We start from the raw sequence: 26273 nt of genomic DNA on the forward strand, positions 1-26273 counted from the left end.
CACCTTGATTTGCTGCTGTGCTTGTTGTGATCATTACCCTGCTGCGCAACCTCACATATGATTCTAGAATACTTTGATACACAAATGAGTTTGTGGTGAGCTCGGTAACTACAAGGCATCTGGGTCCTGTAGCTGCAAAATAAGCCCAAATTATCGTCCCTCCATCACCGTGCTTGACAGCCGGACCTATTGAGTCTGAGATAGAGCTCTGTAGTCGTTTGAGTTTGTTTTCTCCTGAATTTGCTGGGATGTCCACTGATGTACTGATGAGATTGTGGCATTTTGTTAACACAAATCTGAACCATCCAGACCAGCAAATAGCTGAAACCTTTGCTTTTGTAGAGCTGATCAAAGTTGCTGATAATCAATAAATCTAGTTCATTTGAATGGCTGCTATTTATCCTCTCAACTCCTGTGGAAAGGAGCACTTAGTTTTTCACAGAACTACAGATTCTCTTTTCACATCACCATATATCTTCTTACTGATTTGCACTATTGAAGTTCCTTTTTACAATTTAAAAGTGACTCTTTAAGTTTCCAGGAACCACTATGATAATACACACACAAATGTGCTTACTTATCCCCGAAGGCGCGTCTCCAAAACTCTGCAGCATCTGCCTTAGTGATGCGGAAGTTGTCACCCTGAAACAGACCATTGGGGAAGATGGCCTTCAGCTCAGCCAGCATGTGGCTGAAGATCAAAGACAGCTTGGTAAGATTCCTCCTGTGGAAGTCAGGAAAAGAGGGAAGACTGTCAGATTTAACATGTTAAACAGTGAATTGCTGTTAGATGTTCACCAGACCGTGCAAAGGCCACAAGAGAGAAATGCTGAGTAACATTAGTAACTTATTAGCATCACAGCTGGATTTTATTCAGATTATACCGTGTGTATTATTTACCAAGGTTGGAATTTCCAGAAAACAAAATCTGTTTTTGAAATTCAAAAGTAAAAAAAAAAAAAACCCCCCACCAAATACACAACCTCAGTGTCAACTATAGTTTTAACGTGTCACACACAGTAGTTTACGGCAAATAAGCAGAAGTCAACTTAGTGTCACAAGCTATACACAGTGAGAAAACAATGTTTTCAGCTAACATGAGTGTATTCAAGTACAGTTTTACTTGTGGATAAAATACTGGCGAAAACACTGAAACAGAAATAGTAAATATTCAAATGCACATCAAACATGCAGTTTCCTGAGTCCACCAAAAATAATAACCTATTTAGCATTCTTGCTTGCTCAGCCATCTGTGTCAATGCAAAAAAGAAATGCAGTGATGTGCTGTGGATGACTGTCAAGTGTTCAAAAACAACCCAAAGCATATTACACACACACACCCAAACATACAGTGTCACATGGAATGTGACTTTCTGTTCTTTTTTTCCTCCAAATGGAGTTGAGGTGGCAATAGGATTCAGTGACTTACAAACTGTTAATTGGCTGATAAATAAGCCTACCCTTCCCCCCATGTCACTGCAAAATGTATATAACAAATACATCAGAATATACAATGGAAATGATGAGTCTGGTAAAACATGAAACCCTTATCGTTTCCCTTTGTGTATGACTTCTGACTACTTTTCATCCTATTTCATCTGTTTGTCAGCCTGTTATTCAATCTATGTTAGTGAAAAGGGGGGATACCATCATGGAACACAAAGAAATTTGAGATTTGAATGCGAAGTGCAGGCTACCATAGAGATAACAGATTCTTGCTCCTCAAATCTGCCGAAACATGGATGGTAGTTAAAAGAACGGGCTTCCAGGTTTAAATAACAAATAAATAGCAAATCAGCTAAGGACATTCTTACTGAGAATGTCCTTAGCTGGTTCTATGATCTAGAAATAGCTTCAGGTTCTTGCATACATTTCACAAGTACATGCATGCATGCATCTTTAGAGTGAATACGATGCAAAGGTTAGGACATCGTAGTACATAGGTGTGACTTCAGTTGGTCAACAACAAAGGAGGAAATAACTGAAGACCATGAAGCCAAACAAGAAAATGACATAAAGATGAGAAAATACTTGACTGGGAAATAAGAGAATGAATTTGAACATTATCACCATGCCCGTGCACCACATCACAGCATTATAAGCGTTAAGCTGAGAAAGCGGTGATTTACGAGGCGGCACAGAAGGAGATTGTGCTTGGCTGTCGGGCAGGGTGAATTGACATGCACGAGAGAGACAGCAATGAAAGCGCGGCTACGCTGCAGCTGCCCCACACTACAGCACACGCCCTATGAGTGGAAAAGCGGGGAGTGGAAAGAGTGAATGAGGAAGCAGGACAGTGACCAGAGATGGATGAATAAGATTAGTGTATATTGACATCCTGCCAAAATAGAGTAGTACTTGTTAAGAAGACCATTTACCACAGAGGGGTATACAAGAATCTGGGGGGAATGATGCAAGGCTTGCACAAGTGTTTTACACTTACACCCTCGCGATAGTAAATGATGACAGTAATCACTCTTGTAGTCCTGATGTCTAATCTTTTTAAATACTCTGCCCACTTAAAATCTACAGCAAAGACTTGAAGCTAGATGCAATGACTGCTGTTGTCTTTGAAGTCCAGGCTAGCCTCTTCAGTGATGAAATGTGACAAATGAGACCAACTACTCCCAGCATTTCCCTTAGGAGCTCATGTAGCTCTATTTAAGAGCATCTTCCCTTTCCAGCATCATCTCAGGAATGACAGATGTTTGTGACACTATATTTCTGTGTGCTTTCTTCAACAGCTATCATCTCAGCAGGAGGTCGCCCTCAGTTACTTCTGCTTCCTGGCTGTACTGGCCTGCTGAGCCTTAAAGCTGCTGCCTTATCCTTTCTTCTGTCAAGCTCTCTCTACTCTGTACTTAGATCTAAGTTACAACAGCCCCCTCCTGCTTTTCTTTTACCTACAACATAATCACATAAAGAGTCTTCACCTCTCTCAAGTTTGTGTGGAATTGCTCTCTCCTGACTCACAGCTTTCATTTCATTTTCATGAGGGTTACTTTGCCATCTTATTCATCTACTCATCCACTCCCTTCATCTCTGAACCTAAAACAATCATGGAGACTACTTAAGTGTTTGAGCTTATAAAACCATCTCTTCAAACCCACCATTTAATTTAAATTCTAATTCACCAAATGTAATAATACATTTGAATATAACCACTTGGGGTAGACACATTTATATAGGCACAATGAGCATTGAAATTTGGATCTTAACAGATTCAAAGTTTGAGGTGAATTTCATGTGCACTGAAGGGGAATAAACTGAAAAGTTTTTGTGGCCAACTTGTGAGACTGAGAAAAAGTAACAAATCCTACCAGGTTCAGCTAATCCTTAGATCACAGTGGGATAAGTTCAGACAGAAGGTAAAGCAAAAACATGCACTATGCATCAAGTCTTTGGGGGAAAAAAGTGTCTTTTTTGGTTCAGTCTTACTTTCCAGTGTATGAATGTGTGTGTGAATGGGTGGATGACTGAATGTGTAAAGCGCTTTGGGGTCCTTAGGGACTAGTAAAGCGCTATACAAATGCAGGCCATTTACCATTTAACTCTTGTGAGAAATCTGGATGTCGAAGCTGACTGCTAAAGATGCTTTTGGCTTTAAAAATCAAGAAACTACCGTAATAAAACAGATCAACATGCAGAAGAAGCTGCTGAGGCAAGTTAATTAAGTTGCCTAAACTACAAAAGCACCAGAAGCTTCATACAGGAAGTGGAACTATGTAATTAGCTCAGTCAAAAATGGGACTGCGCTCTTACTTGCTGAGTTTGCGATGATGTTTGGTGCTGCTAGGCTTTAGATCGAGATCGATTTCAGTTAAAGCAACCTGCATTAGCAATTTGCTATCCATCAATCTTGTGTTTTGTAAGTAAAAGGTACAGTGTGTAGTGATTCGATTAGTGTGACTCACAACTAGAGAAGGAGTCTGAAAGTTAACATTGGTCCTACTAGCATCACAGTTTCACAGCTGTCTATGGCACAATATTAGCATTGAAAATAAAACATTGTATATTTTTGTCTGTAATGTTGAGGAAGCACTAAAATTAGCTGAGTGAATATTAATATTCAAAGCTAAGATACAAGTTAATTTAAACTATAAACTGATTTAGTATCTCTCAGCCCATCTCACCCTAAAACAGCATCTCTGTACTGTGTGTACACTTGGCAGTAGCCAATACTTCAATAGCCAGCTTTACAACAGTCACTACTATTTGAAGTGCTGTGCCAGCAGCGACGATGAAGAGTAAGTGTGCTACAATCATACAAAATAGCATGCTGATATAGACTGTCATATACTTCTATAGTGCTCTGTTTTTCCTGTAGTTACACTGTCATTCTTAACCACAGTCAAAGGCCAAACCTTTTTTTGAACACTAGGTTTTTGTCCTCCATCCCCCTCATACTATAGAGTGACCTCTGACCTTGCAGCTGGCTGCTCCCTTCCTGTTTCCTGCTGGTTGTGATAAAGTAGCACAGCTAGCCGGCCAGTAATGCATTACGCTACGTTAATTCACCTCAGCACAGCCAGCATGGGTCATCCTCACAGAATGAGAGCTTTTCTGGACTCGCGATAGCCACAAGTAGCTTTGGTATTATCACGCAGCTGTGTTATCGCTTGTGCTCGAGGCCAAAAGGGAAACGCAGATCAAACACAAGCCGTGCTCGGCAAAGCTACCAGAAAGTCATTTACAACATCATATAAAATAATTAAAACTAGAGCAGAGCTAAGTATGTTGAGGAAAAATCCAGAGACCCGAAAAAACATAGGCCTATGTTCGCCTCCTTCACTCCCAGTGGATTACAATTTTATGTAATCCAGAGATTTTGGGGAAATCACAAGAGCAGTAAATTTCTCAATAGATTTGAAAAGCATTTTTGAGGAAATACACCAATGTGTCACATTTGCATCGCATCATAAGACTATCATGGTGTTTTTTTGTTTCTGAGTCTGTGGTTGGCTTTTTCAGTTTGAAAAATTCCTAAGAGAAACAGACAACACAGCCTCAGTACACCGAGCAGTTACAAGCTCATTTACTACAACATGAGAAGCCACTGCTGTTTCAGCAGAATGCAAAGCGCTGTACACAGGACACAGCCTGCAACTGTGTTAATACCACTGATTAAGATTTGGCATATTAGGTATCTACATCATGAAGATAAGTTCCCAAATACAAGTATTTCAGAACAAAGTAAATTAATTTCCAGAATTAAATGTCAGAATGTCAGGAGATCACACACACACACAGACACACAAAATCCATTAGACCAGTCAAAGCTCTCTCCAAACTGAAACACTCTTACAGTCCTACCATCCTGTACTTTTCAGGCACTGACAGATCACATTTTTATTGACTCATGATGGTCCAGGGAAATGGGGAGAGCACTCTCCATCAGGGTTAATAGTAACTCCAGCACTGAACTTATAAATAAACAATGTGGTAAACTGTGAAAAAAATATACAAAGATATTAAAAATGAATGTAGCTGTTGTACTGGAGTGTACACAATGTGTATGAAATTCTGCTTTCCGGTTTGCCTCAGTCATCACTTTTAAACCTCCAGAAACTGGCCTCATTCCAGAGCAATATCAGGAAACGGCCATGACAGCAAACAAGCAACAACCACGAGACAGTGTGCTTTAGCAATGATCCAAGCACACTTATCTGTTCCTGAGCAGTCCTTAATAAATAAAAACATTGGGAAAATCTTTTCAAACGTCTTTCACCACATTTCAATGTATTTCATATTTCTTATAAACACTTTATCACAGCAGTAAATCAGACATGCTTAAATCCAGATTAGAAATAAATTATATAATAAACAGCTCCGTTTCAGCCAAATCCTCTCACATATCTGAGTGCATATCTGAGCTCATTTATCTCTGTGTGCATAAACAGCAACTGCTTGTTGTACCCTGCGAGGCAGAGAAGATAGTGGGTTGCATCATGCTAATCACCATAATCTAAGTGAGGACTACATGAGTCGACTGCTCACTGATATCGCTGCGACATAAATAACCGTGATGCTCTGCTATTTGTGTGCCTGCATATATCCGTGCATAGAGCCCCAAGCTACGAGTGTAGGAAAATGTAATTGAAGCCGAAACACCCGCAGCCTCTGAAGTGTGAACCGTGTTTTCCATTCCCATCACCAGTAGCCGTTAGGCTAACCACTAAAAGCTTTCCTTAAATTACTCCAACTACATCAGCACCAACTAATCAACAAGTATTCCCCCTGTAGCATCACACAGAGAGGCTGTTTTTCATGTCATATCAGTCTGTACACGGAATTGAGCTGAGAAGGAAGCACATTTGGTGTGATTCATATAAGACTGAATGCAGCACAGAACAGCAGCGGTGGGGAAACTGAACAATGGCTTTCTCTAAAATGACACGTAACGCTAGAGTAAATCATCTTAAGGCTGTACAAAAACTTGGTTTAGGCATGAGTATGCAAAAGGAGGACTGAGCCCTATTCCCGTCACCCTGAGCTACATTGGGAGATTTCAGGGTGACTGTTCAATACAGTTCAGGATTAAAAGGTTTTGACTCTTTTTTCCTTTCTTGTGAGGTGTAAAAACTAACAAAGACTTCAGTGAGAGTGTGTTTCATTTTCGTGGGAAACGTAATGCCGGAACTACTTCCTCTGTTAACAACTTCAAAATGATTAAAAACCTCAGCAGTACAGGGCTATCAGTTGAGATTAGCAAGTTTCTAACTGAGCTATTATTTCATATGAAATTGTCCATTTGAAAGAAACTCAATATTTTCAACAGCTATGATAAAAATGAGCTGGTCTAGTTAAAGCACAAAACTAAGGCATGTACTGATTAAGGAGGAATGAATGATATCCATGCAAATTTCTCCTCTATTCACTTTTATCTGACATAACAAAATACACTGCAGAATTTCCTCAACTCAATTCTATAATAGAAACAAACCTTTCCTACAGTATAGTAGCTAAAGTGATAAGACGGGTTTTTAGATAAGCAAATTCAAAAGCTGTGTCCACAGAGACACCTTTGTTTCACGTGGATGTCAGGTACATTTACAAAAATATAGGAAGCCATGCTATAGGAAAGCTTTTTCTCAGACACAGTCATTTTTCTTTGTCCACGAAGGCTTGAGTACATGAATTTTTGACAATACAGCAACACTGTGAACAGCTGGAAAATAACAGTTCATGCTAGGATATTTTATTCATTCAGGTCTTATAGCATTAGCAAGATGTGAGTGGTGCAGCAAAGAAAAATTAACTTTGAGATGGATGATTAGGACCAAAACAAATGCAGAGCTAGCGAGAGGCTCTGTCTACATTTGTGTTTTGACCAGAGATAAATGGACCCAAATCATTGTTTTAATGAATGGCTGTACAGTAGCCCAGCTGCAGGGAACATTGAATGAGTAGAAGCTGGAGGAAGTTGACTGAGCATTGTAATAATATCACTGAAACATGCCTGGAATGCATTTTTCTATTGTGCAAAGGACTGGAGCAATGTGCTGTCACTAAGGGAAGTTGGAAGTAAGCACAGAAGGAGAAAGAGCAATGGGGTGAAAGGCTAAAGGGTGTGTGTGGAATAAAATGTTAACTCCTGAGTGTGGGGCTGCAGCTGAATGCTGTTTTATTATTAAATTATTACTTAATTACTTATTTAGTCTTTAAAAGGCACTGTTTTTATTTAACATTCCCAAGATAAAAACCATTTACCTTACAATGATTTAAAAAAAAAAAAAAAAAAAGAGTATACTAAGAGACAAGCAGAAAATTGTGACTAATAAGTGGTTCAGAGCATAAATTAATGAAATTAAATTTTATTTATACAGTCCCAAATCACAACAACAGTTGCTTCAAGGCACTTTATATTGTAAGGTAAAGATACAGAGAAAAACAAAAAAAACTCCAACAATCATATGACCAAGCATGAGCAAGCAATTTGGGAATGGTGGGAAGGAAAAACTCCCTTTTAACAGGAAGAAACCTCTGGCAGAGCAAGGCTCAGGGAGGGGAGGAAGATGGGACGAAGACACTGTGGAAGAGAATCAAAAATTTATCATAACTAATGATTAAATACAAAGTGCCAGTACAGGTGTTTGACAGATTTATTATTTCCTTGAACTTAGTATGTGTGCAAATGTTGTTAATGTGTACAAAATGGGAACAGGGAAGCAACCTAATCTGTTATACCTCACATGATGTGCAACGCCAAGCACGCAATTCACCTTTTTGTGCTAATCAACCATTTCTTTTTCTTTGCTTCCTTGTGGTTAAACAGGAAGCAAAGGTTTTTTTGTTTTTTTTATTAATGTCTGCTTTACATGAAGCTGTGTGAAACCTGAGTGATACTGTCATCAGTTTACCACAAAATGAATTCTTAAAGAAATCCTAAAAATAGCTCTGCAAATGTGATCCTTTTGCTGCTTAAGGTGGTTTAAGTCAGTTAGGGACATTTCGTTTCATCTTCAGATATGAAAAAGAAAAGGGGTGGGGGGGGGGGGGGGGGTGCTCACAGGGGATACTCAGAGTGCTAACAGGGTTTTGTCATAATGTCTCACTAACAGAAGAGTGGTAGAATACAGCTAAGATAAATTAGATCATATTACATAAACACCAGCACTGCAATTATTATATTTCTGCAGTGCAGACTATTCCGCAATACATGACTGTGCAGTCTATAAGCTCACCACTTCCTGTAACCAGCTGGACCTATCAACGGTGGTCAGGATGCGATGGCAGCTTAGCCCAGGAAGATGATCAAACAGACTCTCTCAGAGAGGTCAAAGCTGTATCCGGTTAGACCCATGGGAGGGCAGGCAGAGGGGATTATCTGAGGACACATTGATCAACCCTTCTACTGTATGACTATTCTTAGAGAATGTGCCATGAGTAATGTTTAAACACAGTCTTCCTATCCTGTTTGCACATAAATGAATAAACTGGCTTGAAAAAAAAAAAAAAAAAGAGAGAAAAGCTGTATTAATCAAGAAGAGATTTGGAAAGTCAATTACTTTCAACGTAGACCAATTAACAGCCAACAAGAGACCACAGTTACAAAACACTGGGCTGTTAAGTGCAGAAGTAGTGACTGGTCATTTTTTATAGCACAATATGGTCTGACTTTGTAGCTCTACTTCCTGCTTAGAAAAGGAAGAGCTTTAAGGGCTAATCCTACTCTTCTAGCCATCTTGAGAACAGGCAATAATGTACATTTGGTCTTGGGTTGAAATTTAAAACTAATCTAAACTGTATATTAAAAATAAACTAACAGTCTGGCTCTTTGTGAACTCCTACAGCGGAAAATGTCTCGATTGTGCTGCGTAAAGCCAGAAGAGGAAGTAAGTGAAGCAAACAAGGGGGAAGTGCTGACTGTGTCATGTCGATTCTGACCGAATATGGGTTGTCACTGTTAATTAAGTTTTGCTTAGAGTCGACTCACTTTCATCTTACCCTCTTCGACTTTCAACAACGAACCCCCTCTTTTTCCTCTCCTCTGTGACTATGTTTGCACCTCGTTTCCACCCGACTCAGCTGCTCCCACAGTCAAAGCCCAAGCGAAAAGTGTTGCTCAACAAACCCAGGCGTGTACTGTGCTACCGCGACTCTGCTTCATCTCTAAAGCTAAACAATCTGCGTGGCTTATGCGTTAGTGGGGGGCTGGATAAATAGAAGCCAAAAACTGCGGAGAAGTCTGCACGACATCGCATCACAGCATATCCACCCACTTTTCATTTGGGGCTCTTATAACACACTTGAGATCCTTCACTTTGATTTGAAAATAGACATAAAGCCCAATCATAGACCCTGAAGTCAATGGCTGACAAGCACTGATGTTGGCTGAAGTTAAAGTGGTGGAGATAACAAGTGTCAGTCGGTCTTGCATTTTCATTTTTCTATTTGAGGCCCATATTATCCTCATCTTCTGTTTAACCAAGTTTCTGTTTTATTAGTTTCCTAGCATCTCTCCGTCATTGGTCAATTCTATAGCATTTTTAAGTGGGCTGACACCCATTGGTTAGTGTCACTGCCACTGCCTTCTCCTTTGAGACAATGGCAGTCTTTGTGTGTAATGCCTGGCTACTGTCTGTGTGTGTGTCCATTTCCTCTCCTTCAAGCACGATTTTTTCCCCTTCTTTCTGCACAGTCTCTTGGTCCAATCAAGCAATGATAAAAACAAATTTCACAGAGAAATTGACACAATGTCTAAAAACAGCTTTATCGCCTCATGTCAAATACAGGAGTGGTTCACATAGACATTTCCTCTTCTCTCTGGTTGCTTTGGCATTTTTTTGCTTCTATGTCTGCAACATTACGGTCATGGCAGCTGAAAGAAAACAATCTTATTGAGGAACTGAGCAACTAGATGAGGATGTACATCTGACAACTGACTTGATAAAATGATTGCTTAATTTAAAAGAAAAAAAAAAAGAGACTATGTTCAAAGGAAACACCAGGTTACACCAATGTGTGAAGAAACATTAGAACCATGTATTTCTGATTTAGTTCTGCAAGTGATCAAGTGATCTAGCCTTGGAGGGAAATTTACTCCGATCAACTAAATTTCTACCAAATTTTAGCCACCTGTGTTCGTTTTTATTGCAATAATCAAAATCTGGTGGTACCGATGAGCCCACTTTTAAGCCATTTTTTTCTTGCTGTCATTCAAGCCATACAACAAATCCACTTCCTCGTTGCAGGCATATAAATAGTCTAAATCTTCACTTTCCTTTCACGTATGACTGTAGACTTTTCAGTGCGTTATTACAAAGAGCATGCACAGCAACACTGGAAAAGCAACTATCCACAGAGGGCTACTATGTGAGCCAATTTGCTGCACACTGACTCTGCTCTAGAGGTTTTTTTTTTTGGTTTTTTTTCACAGTGGTGAAGCATTACAGCTGTCCAAAGTAAACCACTAGTGGCTTCTTCAATGACATACATTTTTTGGCTTCTCTCTCTCTCTCTTTTTGACTGCACATTTAATCTTATCACAAGTGCTTGGCAAAATTTTGTTTTTGCAAACTTTGAAACTTTGACTTTTATTTCTATTGTTATTATCATTTTTACTAAGATCAAGTGATAGTCACACTCCTTATTACTGTAACAAAGTTTACAGACTTTATTAAAAAGTGCATACTAGTCTTAAATTATGAATGGTCGAATAAGTTTACTTGATTACTTGATCTTGAAATTAGAAAATTTATAATGCACAACACAAATAAAATTTTCCCGAGGTCAGACAATAGTAACATGGTTATAGTTACACTCCAGAAAACTCTGAAAATTAAGAAAATGCCAACAGCAAAGGAGGACTTAGCACACGGAGTATTACAAAACAAAACAAACAAAAAAAAACAAACAAGACGCTGCCACAGTAATGTCAGTCATCATCCCAAGATGAGCAATGAGCAAGGGTGGGTAGCCCTGATATCATGATTGCAGACTTGTCCGTAACAAGTTGTTACAAATTCTCATTTCTTGCATATAAAGACACGGTTCTGACTCTCACAATGACCAAAGTCTACAAAATGTAGTTAATATTCTATTGAGCATGACTTGAATCATCTGTTAAGTGTTTACTGAGGTTACAGAGAAAGGGAGTCGATGGCCAATTTTCCACAAACTTGTACTACTGGAAGTCTTTGTGTAACTGGAAGAGCAACTCCCTGTTGGCCATTAATTAATTACTTTTTTTTATTTTATTTTTTTTTATTTTAAAAATGCAGGTTTACCACATTTGGGTGTTCACTTTTCAAAGCTGGAAGCTGCTTCCATCTTATACATACAGTCTGTGGATTAGCACCAATATAACAAATAAACTACTTTTGATCAACTTCACATATAAGCTTTACTTGGCAGAGATGAACCACCTTGAGATCCCACACTCAGTACAAATATCAGCTTAGTACTGGCTAATACTGGCATAAAGCCCTTTCCTCACTAACGTCAGTAAATTTTGTTGAAAACGAAGCTTTAAGTATTAAACAGTTATAATAAATGTTAGCCTAGCATTAGCAATTACCTGATAGCAACATTATGCTGTTTGTTATCATTGGTAGAAGGTAGCGGCTATGGCTAATAATAAAATGATGCTTGCAAATGTTATCAGTCCCACCCATCTGTAATGTTAATTAGACAGTGTTAATTTAACAGGATATCACAATTATATTTTCTTTAATGTCCTAGACTAATCCTAAGAAAAGTCTATCGGAAACTAGATAAAAGGTCGCGGTCAACCTTATCAGCTCTGATCAGCAAAGAAATATGGTGCCAGGTCATTCATTCATTCTTATATATGACAACTTAAAAACAGTGTTGTTTTGATGTTATTGTTTCTATGGTTCTAAACTTTATTTAGAAAACAATACCTCTTAATTTTTTGTCAATCCACCTCCGGTCTCTCAATCATCCACATACCACTACAACAAAAGATTCCTACTGTCAAAATGCTAAAGGTCATCTTGCAGAAATATAGTAGCCTACAGTTGAAACTTGGATATTGCACTTATTATTTACAAATGTCTTGATGTACAAGTAGTAGATGTACTGTGTCAGGATCCTACATGTTTATTACTACTGATAGCGCCGCCTGTCTTACTGCTGGGATCCACTTTTGTGCCCTATAGAAAACCTGTTTATTCAGTTTGGCGGCTTAAACAAATGACTGTGTTTTCTTCACGCTGCAGGGAACCTTCAGGGTTTTTCGATTGGAGTTGGAATTGCCAAGGAGGTGCCTTTATGTGTTGAAGATAATGGAGAACTATGAATAGTTTTGCCCTATGTGTGGGTAGAACTTGTGCTGTCTTCCTTTGACTAAACTAACACATGCATTCTGTAATGTGCATTGTGAAAAAACAAATGATGCCTGGGAAACTTTGCCATGGTTAGTTTCCCAGTTGACATCTGAAGAACATGTGTGCTCAGGCAAAACTACTACCTGTAAGTACGATGTACTTGGTATCATAGTGGGTATTATGTCCTTTGACTATGGTCTCAGTTCACCCATTTTCAAATAACTTAGGGTCCAAAATCTACTGAAGATGGCAGTCTGTCATAAAGGTTTCCTTGACAACACAAAAAAAACTGCTGCAAGTCATCTTGCCTACTACCAGTGAGAAAAGATATTCTGGACAAAGTCCTTGCAGGCACAAAATCTGACGGCAGTTCATGTCATTTGGAGTGATCTGCTGTAAAAGGAAAAAGTATTCAAATCACAACAAAGTCCAACAGCATTCACCCACAGCATACATGAAACTAAAAGGGCGTCTGTAAATATATACAAAGAAGATCAGCTTCTTCCAGTATAGTCTGCACCTCAAGAAAGGCTGCCAGTTACCACTAACCTCACTTTATACTGAGGTTTTTTTGTTTTTTGTAAAAAACAAACAAACAAACAAACAAACAAACAAACAAACAAACAAACAAACAAACAAACAAACAAACAAAAACACAACAACAACAAAAACAAAACCCAAATGGAATGTCTTTTCAATAATCTGAGTCTCTCCAAACAAAGCCATGACATCTACTTATTTTCGGGACAGACTATACACTTCACTCTGTTTCTAGATAGAGAAAAAAACTTCAAGAAAGACAAAAGAAAGAGACAAGCGGGAGGCACCATGTGACTTTTCAAAAAAGTAAAATAAACTACATGGCGAAACTATGCTCGAGTAGATGGCAGAGATATGAAGGCACAAAAACAAAGCAGCATGCAGGCAGGCAGCTGTAGATTAAGCGCCATTTTGACCACAAACGCTCACATGCTCAAACCACAACACATCTTTCCTCTTGTTTTGATGCTTCTTGAGCTACAGCCAGCCTTGGGGCTGGGGGTGGGAGCAATTGTTCACGCTGTACCTGCATTGTCAGAATTATTCACAATGAACTGCTGCATTAAGAAGGTTTCACACCTTGAAATTCCCGTTTCAGATGTGTTTCATTGAAGACAATGAACACAGCAGCTCAGCAAGGTTGAGAAAAGCATTTGAACTTGAGAAGGCAAATAATTTATAACATAGACACTGATACGATTAAGATGGGCATCTATTCCATGTATTTCATCCAGTTTTCTCACCTTGGTTGTGAATTCTCCTCATACATGCGTTCCTTGCCCTCCTTGAACAAGCTAATGGTCTGCTTGGTCTTCTTTGTCAGGTTCTCCATGAAGACCCGGAAATACTCATTGTCACCCAAAGTCTCCATTTTGCCCTCGTAACGAGACAAAATGGTGCGCAGGTGCTGGTAGGTGTCTGGCAGCAGGTCCAGGATGTAGGGAGGGCTGTTCTTCAGAGCCAGTTTGGGGTTTTGGCATAGCCGCACCACCTGCAGAAAGGGAGGATGTGAGGGGGAGGGCAAGATACGGTTAGAAAGAATACATAAGATAAAACTCAAGCTAAAAGATGTGGTAGAAAGTGAGTGATGAAAGAGCAGTTAAAGGGACAGAGAAACAGAAAGATAATCTGCACAATCCATTCCATGTGTCACTATGCATTTTCACTCTCTACATCACTAAGGTAGTATTTATATCATATAGAGAATTTCACATAAATTAGCTTCTTCTTGCATTAGAGCACTTATCTTTAGTGCAAAGTAGTGTCTGTGAGCCTAGACAGGAGACGTGCAGAACAGAAAAAGCCAATAAAGTTAAAAAGACAAAGAAAGTGTTCCCTAAACATTTTGTGAAGTTAAGAGTAGTCAGAGTGATGCAAGTCTGTATATTATGCAATCGAAAATATAGACAGAGTAGCAAAGTTTAAATACCTTGTGACATCTTAAGTTAGTTTACTTATCACCGTACTATCAGAATGACCTAGATGGCAAACCTACATTAATTATGTAGCTAGTCGCCTGCATTTTTTATTCATTTACTACAGCTACGCAGCATTTCATGTGAAAATATACATTTTTAAACACAACAGACACAGTTGGATGGTGATTTACACTCCCAAGTGTTTATCCAAATTGTGTCACAGGGGGCTGAAGTCTAGCTAACACAACAGGCGGGGGATACCCTAGACAGGTAGCCAGTCCATAACATGTCTAACTCAACGAGAGACAGCAGTTTCTACCATTTAATCCAAAACTAAAGCCAATTTATAATCATCAGCCAACTTAACCTTTGTGTCTTTGAACTGTGAGATAAAATTGCACCAACCAGAATAAAACCCATACAATTATGCAGGCTCAGTGAGAGAGTGCAAAGAGCTAACCAGCAGATTTAAACTTTTATGAAGCAATAGCGTTCTGCACCTGCTGCTTCAAAATATGCTAAAAGGGCCTGTGATGTGTCACATGTGGCTTTGACTTCTGACTGAACATTAAGTAGAAAATGCATACATATTGTGCATTGTGATTCAACTTTAAGAAAAAGAGATTTAGCTGGTGTAGAGCATAGTCCTAACCCTACAGTAGCTCTCCTTTTTAAGATATTACATTTTGTAAACAAGAATTCCTGCACCCTTCCCATCCCCTTTTGACTAGCATGTTTTAAGCATGTAGTCCCTCTATGTTCCACTTCTTGAGCATGTTTACAGAAGCTGTTAATGAGTTTACACTTCCCCATTTTAATTTGCACATCCTATGCTACTTCTGCCTTACAGACTCAAATTCTCTCTACTTAACATTTGGACATGATTGCCTTGCAAATTTGAAAAACCTCAAGTGAGCAACTTCGAGAACACAAATGCAAACAAAAGCCAAATTTTTTTTGACAAACACGAGTGTCTATCTACGAACACCGACTCACCCGAACCGTGAACGTGACAATCATCTGTCACATGGGTTTATAAAACATGTTAACCATGACTGGAACCAAGTTTATGACAACGTTGAAGACATTCAGGAGAGCGCATTAACATGTTTCATCCTCAAAAATGTGCAACAAATCTAACTGCAGTGTTGCACTTCGCCGGGTCAATTCATGAATCATTACGAAACGCACAGCCAAACATTTTGGGTGTCATGTCCCGATTCCAGCCCGAGCTTTTATACATCTGTGTAGCCAGGCTGTCAGCTTCAGTTACTGAACAACTGTATGTCAAAAACAGGACGTGGCTTATTCTTTGCAGACCAGGCCAAATTATTGTCCACTGATCATGTGAAAATGTACGAAAGAGATATGGCAGGAACAGCATTACAAGAATGTCGTTATGAACTTCCTTGCTTCCTCCATTTAAAAGGCATCAGTGTGGCATTGTGGAAGTAATGAGACTTCAAAGAGCTCAAACACTTTGTTTATTAATCATCATCAATGGAAAAACTTTTTAAGTGTATTACAATTGTTAATGTAGTTTTATTTTTAGGCATATGAATCTATGCTGTATAGACTACATTGTTTTACCGTGCAACATATTCCACTATCATGATTCAAAAATTAAACTATACAAATATTAATGCATAATAAGTAAAAATAAAAACACCTTGATGATTTGGCTGATAAAAATGATTGAGTCTACCAAACTGAGCCGTGACTGTTGGAGAACTTAAAAAAAAAAAAAAAAAAAGAGCCAATATTACCAACAATGTGTCCCAATTCCATTAACCTTCTCCAGGCCTCCAAGCGCTTAGTGCTAACACTTGTGCCCAACCCTCAGCCAAACATAATCCATGCATGCGCTGGTACAAGGTCACAACTGCTGAATGCTCTATGTCAGCATGTGTTAAAGCTTCTGACTTGAAGTAAAATGTTGATCCCCTCCGAGCTAAATTACATTCCACTGATCTTTCTGTCTCTCTCTCGCTCTCAGGTGATTCTACACCTGGTGTGATTATGTAGATTTTTCCACATGAACTTCAAGGTATTTTACAGGTTGAAGACAAGTTGGAGCTGGTTGAATTTTGGGGGATTTTAGCTGCAAACAGCCATTTTAAGTGCTTTCTCACACTTTAGTGAGACAATGTCCCCTAAACGTTTTCAATGTTGAAAGAGTAATAATGATTCCTCACAGCAGGAGAAGGTAATGTGGTATTATGATCAGTGTCTATACACTAAATAGAGTCAATCCATGTTGTAGGCCAAGCAGCAATCATCGTCTTGATACACTTGTTTAGTCCCAAAAAGGCATGAAAAAGAATGAAGACGAAGAACGAGCTGTGTAAATGTTAAGTACCTTTCAACTATACACCTCCACACCGCGAACAATGTCTTGTACGCCTAAAACTGATTAAAATAAATAAATAAATAAATGATTGTCTTAGATTATGATGTGAAATTCAGGGCTTGATATTGGCCAAAACTTAAAATCTTACTAAACGCATTTCCGTAGCTAATACTTCTGATTTTAGTTTAGAGTATTACTTTACCTAATTAGCCAAAAGGATGTGGCAGTGCAACAACAGAGACAAGAACAGGATCTGATGTTAAACTTGTTTTAAAACATCAGATAACTTATAGTTAATACAGGAAAGCTAAATTAAGAATACTGACTTTACACATTGACACATGCCCCAACTGTAAAACCACGGCCTGATTAGCAATTTGCCTATAAATAAATTGACAATCATTTTCTTTATCCGCCAGAGAAAAAAACAAAACAAAAAACAACCATATCTTCATCATGAAAAAATAAAGTGATTTGAGCTCTTCGTCGCACTATCACTGAGCATTCAGGCAGCACAAAATTGATGTGACAACAGATAAAAATTAGCCACTGCAACAGATACAGATCTTGAAGAACAGGTACAGCAAGTAACAGAGGATCAAAATTTAACTTAGTTCTACGTGGGAGGTGTTTTCAAGGAGAAACTGCGTTATAGTTCTGCAGGTCTTGGTCAGTGGTATCTGTTGGTTTGTGGGTTCACTTTAGATAATACTAAATATACTTCTGCTGCTATTTTACGCAGTCCCATGGAGTAAAATCACTTTGGCACGTGAGGTATAGCTTCTTTTTTTTTTTTTAAAGGTAAGATATTCCTTTATCTGGCTGTTTTTCTTCCAGTCAATCAGTTTCTAAAAAAAAACATATTAACATGGCAAAATAATCCCTTCTGTAAACTGCAAGAGCCAGACTGATAGGTGGCAGGTAGTTTAATGTGTGGCAGATCAGATCAGCGGCCTCCCTCTTCTTTGGTCTGTATTAGACAAGCTTTCTACAGAAGTGTTGAACATTCACAGAAAACAAGGTGATAATAAAGATCAACGTTTCATTGCCACTTGTGTTCTTGTCTGTGCTAATTGAGGCTCGACTAAGCAAAACACACTTAAATGTGCTAGTAGTTTTGCAAAGGCATCATAGTTTATAATGCGTCGCGTTGGAAGTTGAGAAACAAAAAAGCCGTGTGTGAATCTCACAGGAAACTGGGGGTCAAACTGTTGCAGGCTTTTTTCCGAGAAGTAAAGCAGTGAGATGACTCTCCCCTGGTAAAGACCATAGCTGGACACGTAAAATGCGTACTTTTCTTGTTCTCTAAACAATTTGTTACAATTTTCAAGGGTTGACAGACAGCTGACTATAGATTTTTCATAAACGAGCTACAGGAGACACCGTTGCAGTGCTGGGAGCCCTTGTATTTCAATTTCCTGTCACAAAGTCGTTAGATTCAGCTCTTATGTGACATATTTAAAGAATACTAACCTCCCTGTTAGAGCTAAAGATTGTGATATACCTTAAAATATTTAGCCGTGGTCAAACAATGTAACGCTATGCACCGCGGTTTCACAACTAAAGAGTAGTTACCCGAAAGTGTTAACAACCCTGCCAAGTAATAAACTAAGCCTTCCTATGCCAGTTAATATTAAGCTGCTACGAAAGTGGCGTGCCACATGACGAACAAAACAAGAGTTCAGGTTATCTGTGAGCTAAAGTTAGCTAACCATATCCTGTACCAGCCTGTTAGCTAACTTAGCAACAACAGACCTTCAGCAGGCGAAGATTAGCTAGCTTATCGCAAGTTAGCTACGGTTAGCTAGCAGTCGCTCTAGCCATCCGACGCGTAAGCAAACGCTAACGGCTTAACGTTGACAAACCTTGTCCATTAGTTTCCAGCATTTCTCCACCGTCTTTTTGTCCACGGCCCCGGGCTGGTGATGGGAGTGGAGGTGGTGATGGTGTGGCTGGAAGGCATCCTTCATCATTCCGATGATCCCCCCGCCTTTCTTCAGGTTCCCAGCCATGTTCGGGCTCGGCTAGGGTCGGCCACAGCGGCAGACAGGCGAGGTGAGGCAGGGCAGGGGGTCAGGGGGACCGAACCGCCGCCTGGAGTTGGTTGGACCGGGCGATGGTGATCCCGTACCCCCTGTGAGGACAGCGCCCGAGCGGCGAATCCGAGCCAGGGTCCGACGGGGGTAAAATGAGGGAGGAAGAGATGACTATTGGATAAAGGCTCCCATCAGTAAATATAACATGATTATTTGGTAGATAAATGTCCAGATTGTGGATAAAACAAGCCCAACGGTCACTCACACCCTGCACAAGTCCCCCTCTGTGCCGCAGCTAGCAGGCTGCGTTGCTCAGCGTCTCCCTCTCTCTCTGCAGGGACCCACGCAGGCTAATTAACGGAGCACCAGACCTGGCTCCTCTCGCCCTCAGCTGGAGGACAATGGCAACGGTTTCTTCGCAGGACTCGAGCGTGTCCTCGCCTCCGTCCAAGCCGCGATGTCGTTCCTCTCTTTTGTCAGCAGCAGCTCTTTTCGGCTGTGCCGTGTCTTCAGGGGAAGTTCAGAGGCTGTGTGACACTGTCAGCACTCGTTTGCGAGCTGCGAGCCTGACGACACAAAGCGCTCAGCGACGACCGAGGAGAGGAAGTTGAACTTAAAGCTGCGAAAGCCTCACGGTCATAGACGGGAACTAGGGTGAATAAATAATTATGGGATTTAAACATTGCCCAGCATTTTCTGTTTCCCCCCTCTGACGTGTATGTGCGGCCCTTTCCTTTCCTGTACGTCCTCTTCCGTTAACCCCCACCCTCTCGTCTCTCTCCCCGCTGCCCAAACCCTAAACTCCCCGCCTTCTTTTTAAAGCGCGTTCTCGATAAATGAATGTAACCGAGCACGCGCGTCTGCCTGTAGAGCATTCATAAAATCTCAGTGAGATGCTGAGTGCATCTCTGAGTTCTCCCGGCTCGGGCCTCGGTAACCCCTAGCAACAAAAGACGCTTTCACATATACTGAAGGCAGCTGGCGCTGTGCGCGTTCCCCAGTCATGTGTGACTGGCTGTTGTAAAAGTCACTCAACTATCAATTAAACCGGACACTTTGTTTTATGGCTGCTCACTCAGCAACCAGTGCACAGCAACAGAGTCTCACCACCATACAGTAAGCGTAGGCCCTCTGTGAGCCTGTGCGTGTCCGTGGGTTGAACAGGCAGCCTTAAGCAAGCATGTCCCCGAAGAAGAAGACAAAGAAGACCGCAGAGAAAAGTCCAGAAAAATGTAATCGAGATGCTTTTTTTTCTTTCGTGACTGCAGATCTTCTATTTCTTACACATATTTCTGTGTTGTTACAGGTCAAAATGACGTGGAAGAAAAGCATAGGCACAGTATTCTGGATATAGCCATTCTGCAGGATCACATAGGTGAGCCTTGAGGTTTTATTCCTTTATAAATAATAAAAACAGATTGTATGATTATTACATAAAGGGTCAAACTGAAAATGACTTAGCAGATCCATTCCTTGTCATGTCTGTTCCCTTTTAAATCGCTGATCTCCCATGTTATTGGGTTGTATATAGATTTTAAGTGAGTTATTAAGAGATCAGTCTTTTGGCCCATAAAAGGATAGAAAATACTAAAAAAAACAAAACATGTTTTAAAACGTCTAAAAGCAATACAAGTGGAAATGAAAGCCCACATGTTAAAACTTGACTGCATATTTGGGCATGTTTAATGGATAATTTAGTTTGCATCAATACAAGTTTTGATAAGAAAGTAATTTCCACTTTTGCTTATGAAAACAAAAAACAAAGAAAGCTCCCTCTGGTTTGTACGTTCAATGCCTGCATGTGTTTGTGTGACTTCCTGCAGCCTTACAGTGTGAGGCTTTAAGAAGGGTCCAGTCAGACAGAGCTGACCTGAGGAGACGTGTAAGAGACATGGAACAGAAGCTGCAGCGCGAGAGACAAGACCACAGGGACATCTACTGGGGTGGGTACAGATGGGGCACGAATCCAAAATTAGTCTGTCTTTTAATAACCTGATCAAAGTGCGGATCCCTTTGGGAGTGAGGACAAGGGGTGTGTTTGCCGAGGTTAGGGTAATTTTTGAGGAACAAAAAATCTAATTAGCCGGGCGCTTAAGCTGATTGCTGTATTAGCTTTTCAAAGTGAATCAGCAATGAAGTCTGAAATAGCTGACGCAAATGTCATTCTAGACCTCAGTCGCCAGTACAAAACCATGCAGACCGAACTGACCAACAAGGTGAAGAAACTGGAACAGGAAGTCAGCCAACTGAAGGAAGACCTTGGTATGGTCTATCTATATTTAAAGTACAATCAAACAAATGGATCCACATAAGAGTTTACTCTCTGTATTTGTATAGCCCTATCCCAGGAGGAACTGAGTAAAGAGAAAAGTGAGCGTAAGCAAGTGGAGCAGGAGAAGGATGCCATCATAGCAGACCTTCGACAAAAGCTGGACAACATGGAGTCAGACTATGAGAAGATCCTTCATGTGAGTTTCAACACAAGGCAGTTCAAGCACACACTGTGGCAACAATACGCATTTGAAAGCCTACACGTATACGAAAATACCCATTTGAGGTAACCTTTTGCACAATGTGGGGCAGCTTTGTCTTGTATGTGCAGTTAGGCCAACCCTCAGAGAACTTGATCTCAGAGTTAGTTCCGCCAAAGTCATGGGAAGGTACTAGCACTTCTTCTTGTTGGTCAGACCTGCAGCTTATGTGTGACTCTTGAAAGAGCAGTGTGATGACACCAGTTTCTTGAAAGTCAAGCTCCTGAATGTATGATTGCTTTGAGCTGATAATTCAGTCTAAAATGACAAACTAAGCAAACGCTAATAGAGCTGTCATGGATGTTTTATATGAGTTAAGTGACTTAAAAATGATTCATATGATATTATGATGATGCTGATGAAAACTGTTGCAGTTTATGTCTAATAATCGTAGGTCAGAAATACTAAAAAACTAGATGGAGTGTACAGTATAGATGTGGTTTAATTCTTCCCCCATAAAATGACATTTGCCGACTTCCCCTGTATCCTCAAGTTTTGACACCTTAGTACGTATCAATAAAGATGTCCTTTTATGACCATTAGAGTAGTTTTTTTTTTCCAAGTGTAGCTGCACAGGCAGAGAATGTCCTCACTAACTTCTGATGCAAAGTGAGTAATTTTCTTCTATAAGCAGGCCTGAAATATGGTGCTTAGTTCAGAAAACTTACTACGCCATTACAAACTTTGCAGCTTTACGGAACTATCAATGCACATAACACCAGAAATTATGCAATCAACATGACCGAGAAACTGCTGTAAAAAAGAAGCCACAAATAGTACTGTAGAAAAGTATTCGCCCTCTTCCTGATTTCTTATTTTTTTGCATATTTGTGACATTTACATGCCATTTGAGACACTCTTCTTCGCAGAATTATTTTCATTCATCTATATTGGAGGGTTTATAAGTATGAGTAGTATGCGGTCCTGAAGCTGCAAAGCTGCCCAAAACCATCACACCACAAAACCAAGTTTGATTGTTGATATGATGTTCGTTTTATGAAATGCTGTGTTAGTTTTATGCCAGATGTAATACGGAACCTCCAAAAAGTTCAGCTTTTGTCTCGTCAATCCACAGAAAATGTTCAAAAAGCCCTTGGGGTTCATCAAGTTGTTGCTTGGCAAATGTGATATGAGCGCCTCCTTTTTCAGCAGTGGTTTTTCTTCTTGAACTCACCCATGGATGCCATTTTTGCCCAATCTGTTTTTATTGTTGAATCACGAATTCTGACCATAACTGAGGCAAGTGAGGCCTGCGGTTTTTTCGATGTTGTTCTGGGTTCTTCTGTGACCTCCTGGATGAGTCATCAAAGTGCTTTTTTTGGTAGGCCTGCCACTCCTGGGAAGGTACAACCCTGTTCCAAGTTTTCTCGATAAAGTTTTTTTTTCCATAAAGTCCTAAAGCCTTATAATGGATTTGTAACCCTTTCTAGACTGATAGATGTCAATCACTTTGTTTCTCAGTTGTTTTCTGTCAATCGTGGCATGATGTGTTGCCTTTTAGCCTGCTACATTTTGTCAGACAGGTTCTTGTTACTTGATTCAACAGCTATGTCAGCAATTTAAACTGGGTGTGGTAGGTGAAACTGAACTCAGCTTTTTGTTTGGGTTATCTCCATCTAATATTAGAGTTTGTGTTATGACCCAAAACATTTAAGTGAGACAAATATGAAGAAAAAAAAAACTCCACTTCCTGGGAGTTTTTTCCATTAAGATGTAATGGATGAGGGATGGGGTCATTGTTGACCTTTTCGCTAGCGCCCGAGTCCAACTGGCTGGCTACAGACAGTGCATGCAAATTTTCAGCGCTCAGATCTTCAAAGGTAAGTGGTCAAGCTTAGAGCCCTGTTCGAGGGCTCAGCCTCTGATCGCAGAGATAGGATTTTAATATGTAATTAACATTATTCCTCTCTTCCCAAGTATGACACAGAATCTAATTAAACCTCCTTCAGTGCACCCTTACAACTCATCAGTGATAAAGGTGGTTAAGAAGGGAGGGAAATCAGGTTGGACAAGTCGGTGACTTGAAGGGAAAATCTTAGCTTGCATTTTAATGCTGCCCATGTTTTCTGCAGGAGACTCTCGACAGCCTGAGTTCCCAGCTGTCTGCGACTCGACAGGGTTGGGAAGACGAAAGCGGAACTCTTCATCAAAAGTACAAGGAGCTGCTCTCTGAATTTGGCCTAAATGCCCTGGATCTTTAAAATACAGGAGTCTGACATATACAGTAAGAACAGCAGTGAGATGTGTTTGTTTAATGCTGTAGCTACAGCACTGACTCTGTTTGATCTGCTAGAGTGCTGTGTATGGCTCACCTGTAACTGTATGGATGTTAATGTATATTTTAGAATAGGAAATAGATCACCATGTAGTGGCATGTAGCGCCCACTAGATGTAGCAAATGACTGCTTGTGGTCAGAAAGATGGTGGCCACTGACACTCAGTTGCTATTAGAGCATTACAGTGTGTATACTGTATTTTATATGAATATTAGTAGTACAGTAAGTATTTTGTTGTTTATATAGAAGAGCGCAAAATCCAAAAAAGCTGCATAAAACATTTGGGGGTTACAATAAAGTGGTGAAAATGAATAAAGCTGTTGGTGAAAAAACTGTAACTATTGTGATTTCACAACAAGTATGCATGCTAGCAGAGATGGCAGTGTAGATAGAGTTCTCTGTGGCAGCCTTTGAGAGGCCAAATATGGTAAAAGACAACGAGGGAGACGTGAAACAAATGCACGATGTAAAGAAAACCACAACTAATGCTCAGTATCAAGCAGATTAATACTAAGCAATAACAAGAGAAAGGCACGGGGGGAAAAAAATTAATCATGCAGGAAATATGATTCAGCTGCCCCGCATCAATAAAACCCGACTTTCCCTGCAGGGAGCGAGATAAACACATTTTATTTTCAAGGCTGTCACTTGTGCATCTTTTTTCGTGGCCCAGTGCATTTTTTTAGTCTCTCATCTGTGGGGTAATGAATCATTTACTCAGGGATTAAGATAATTCTGTGCTCTGACGGCCAATTAACGCAGGAACTCAAGAGGCCTTTATCAGAAAACCAATATTTCCTCCTCAAACCACCAGGAGCTGTTGCCCGTTTCAGTTTGTTTAGGGCTTAATGGGGTCGACTGCAGTAGTTAAAATGAGAACGGCATAGTGCACCTGTTAGTGGAGGTGCAGAAAAATAACGATTGGCACATTGTGCCTTATCTTCCCATAGTGGAAATGTTATGAGCCCTGCAGCAGTCAGTGATGGAAGATGTATTAGCAAGCACGGATAAGTCAAATACAGTTTAAGCATCAAAAAGAAAAAAATATTTGTATTACATAGAATACTGTGCAAAAGTCTTGAGCTACCCCCATATTTTTGGCATTTTCCTTCCTAGGAGTCAGATTTTTATTAAAAGTGGTCTTGAGCAATATTTCTCCAGGCTTTCTGAAGGTCCTTAGAGTTTTTCTTTGGACTTTAGCTGCTTTTTCACTAATTTTTAATCCAGTCCATTTTCAGCAGACTGTTGTTTTGTTTGTAAAGCCACTTAAGACTGAGCCATGAATCATTTAATCACAAAATTTGTTCCCATTTCTTCAAATTGCTGAAAAGATGCTAAAGATACTAAAGTTTGACAGGGATAAAATAGTATTTTATTAGCCAATAAGTTCATCCCTAAAGAGCTATTAGCTGAAAACACTGCATATGTCTGCATGTGTAGTGTGTCCTTAAAAACTGGAGAAATGGTGGCCCTTCAGTAGATCCATCTGTTGTTTGCTAAAGCCTCATCAGAAATGGTCTCAGTGGAAGGGTGGCTGTCAAGTAGTCATTTTTAAAGAAGGGAAAGAGGGAGATGAGTCTGAGGTATGGAATGAAAATCAGAGGCAACAGGTCTTTATAGAGAGATGAGTCCAAATTTGAAACTGTTGGTAGAACAGTGAATGTCTACAGCCATCTGTGAAACACGCAGGAGTCATGGATTGGGGCTGAATTTCAGCCAGTGGTGTTGGGAATCTTGTCATGTATGAAGGGAGAGAAGTACTTTCACATTTTGACCATCTGGAAAGCATCTGATTAGAAGTAGCTTCACTTTTCGGCATGAGAATGATCCTAAACGCACTGCCAATGCAGTAAAAGCATACCTGGACAGAAACACACAAAATGGAACACTATCAGTGATGGATTGGCCTCCCCAGAAGCAGTGTGGGATCATACTGACAGAGGAACAAAAGGCAGCCAACATCCAATTTAGAGCTTTGTATGGCCAATACATGGCCAATATTTAGACCAATGTACTTCATCCATCTATCCATCTATCCATCTATCTATCCATCTATCTATCTATCTATCTATCTATCTATCCATCTATCCATCTATCTGTCTGTCTGTCTCATTAGCCCATTAATAGGTGTATCTTTTCCCTGTGGGTTTACCTTTCTCTACACATTCTCTAGCAGGCAGAACAAACGTACCATTTTTGTCCTCCGTGAACACGATTAATGAACAAATTCTAATTTGAACTCTGGCATCGGAGCATTCGCCCAAAGACAAACGATGCTGTGCAAATGATGGAGCCATTACAGAAATGGACTGATATTTATCTTTGTCATTG

General features: G+C 39.9%; 2 protein-coding genes across 4 annotated transcripts in view; one reads left to right on the forward strand and one right to left on the reverse strand.

Annotated features, from left to right (window-relative positions):
* Positions 1–19538, reverse strand: part of cbl (Cbl proto-oncogene) — a 34931-nt gene extending 15393 nt beyond the window's left edge. For 2 of the 3 annotated variants that reach the window (XR_014888167.1, XM_085243378.1), the window contains exons 1-3: positions 18965–19479; positions 14075–14322; positions 578–724 (exon numbers count right to left, since the gene is read on the reverse strand). Coding sequence is in view for 2 of the 3 variants with exons in the window: in XM_085243378.1 (XP_085099504.1) it covers positions 578–724; positions 14075–14322; positions 18965–19111 (542 nt within the window). In the remaining variant the exon portion in view is untranslated. Of the gene's footprint in view, positions 1–577; positions 725–14074; positions 14323–18964 lie in introns of all 3 variants that reach the window. The other variant, XM_085243377.1, reaches the window with a different exon arrangement.
* Positions 19539–19835: 297 nt separating this feature from the next.
* Positions 19836–24280, forward strand: drc12 (dynein regulatory complex subunit 12 homolog). Its single transcript, XM_085243379.1, has 6 exons — positions 19836–20367; positions 20442–20510; positions 20959–21078; positions 21305–21397; positions 21473–21603; positions 23739–24280. Exons 1-6 carry the CDS (start codon positions 20316–20318, stop codon positions 23865–23867), a joined length of 594 nt encoding a protein of 197 aa, XP_085099505.1. The 5' UTR covers positions 19836–20315; the 3' UTR covers positions 23868–24280.
* Positions 24281–26273: the final 1993 nt, after the last annotated feature.

The sequence above is a fragment of the Mchenga conophoros genome, linkage group LG14 (assembly GCF_057382185.1).
Source record: "Mchenga conophoros isolate Kocher_MC1m ecotype Shallow Benthic linkage group LG14, M_conophoros_male_GT1.1, whole genome shotgun sequence".
Lineage (NCBI taxonomy): Eukaryota > Metazoa > Chordata > Actinopteri > Cichliformes > Cichlidae > Mchenga > Mchenga conophoros.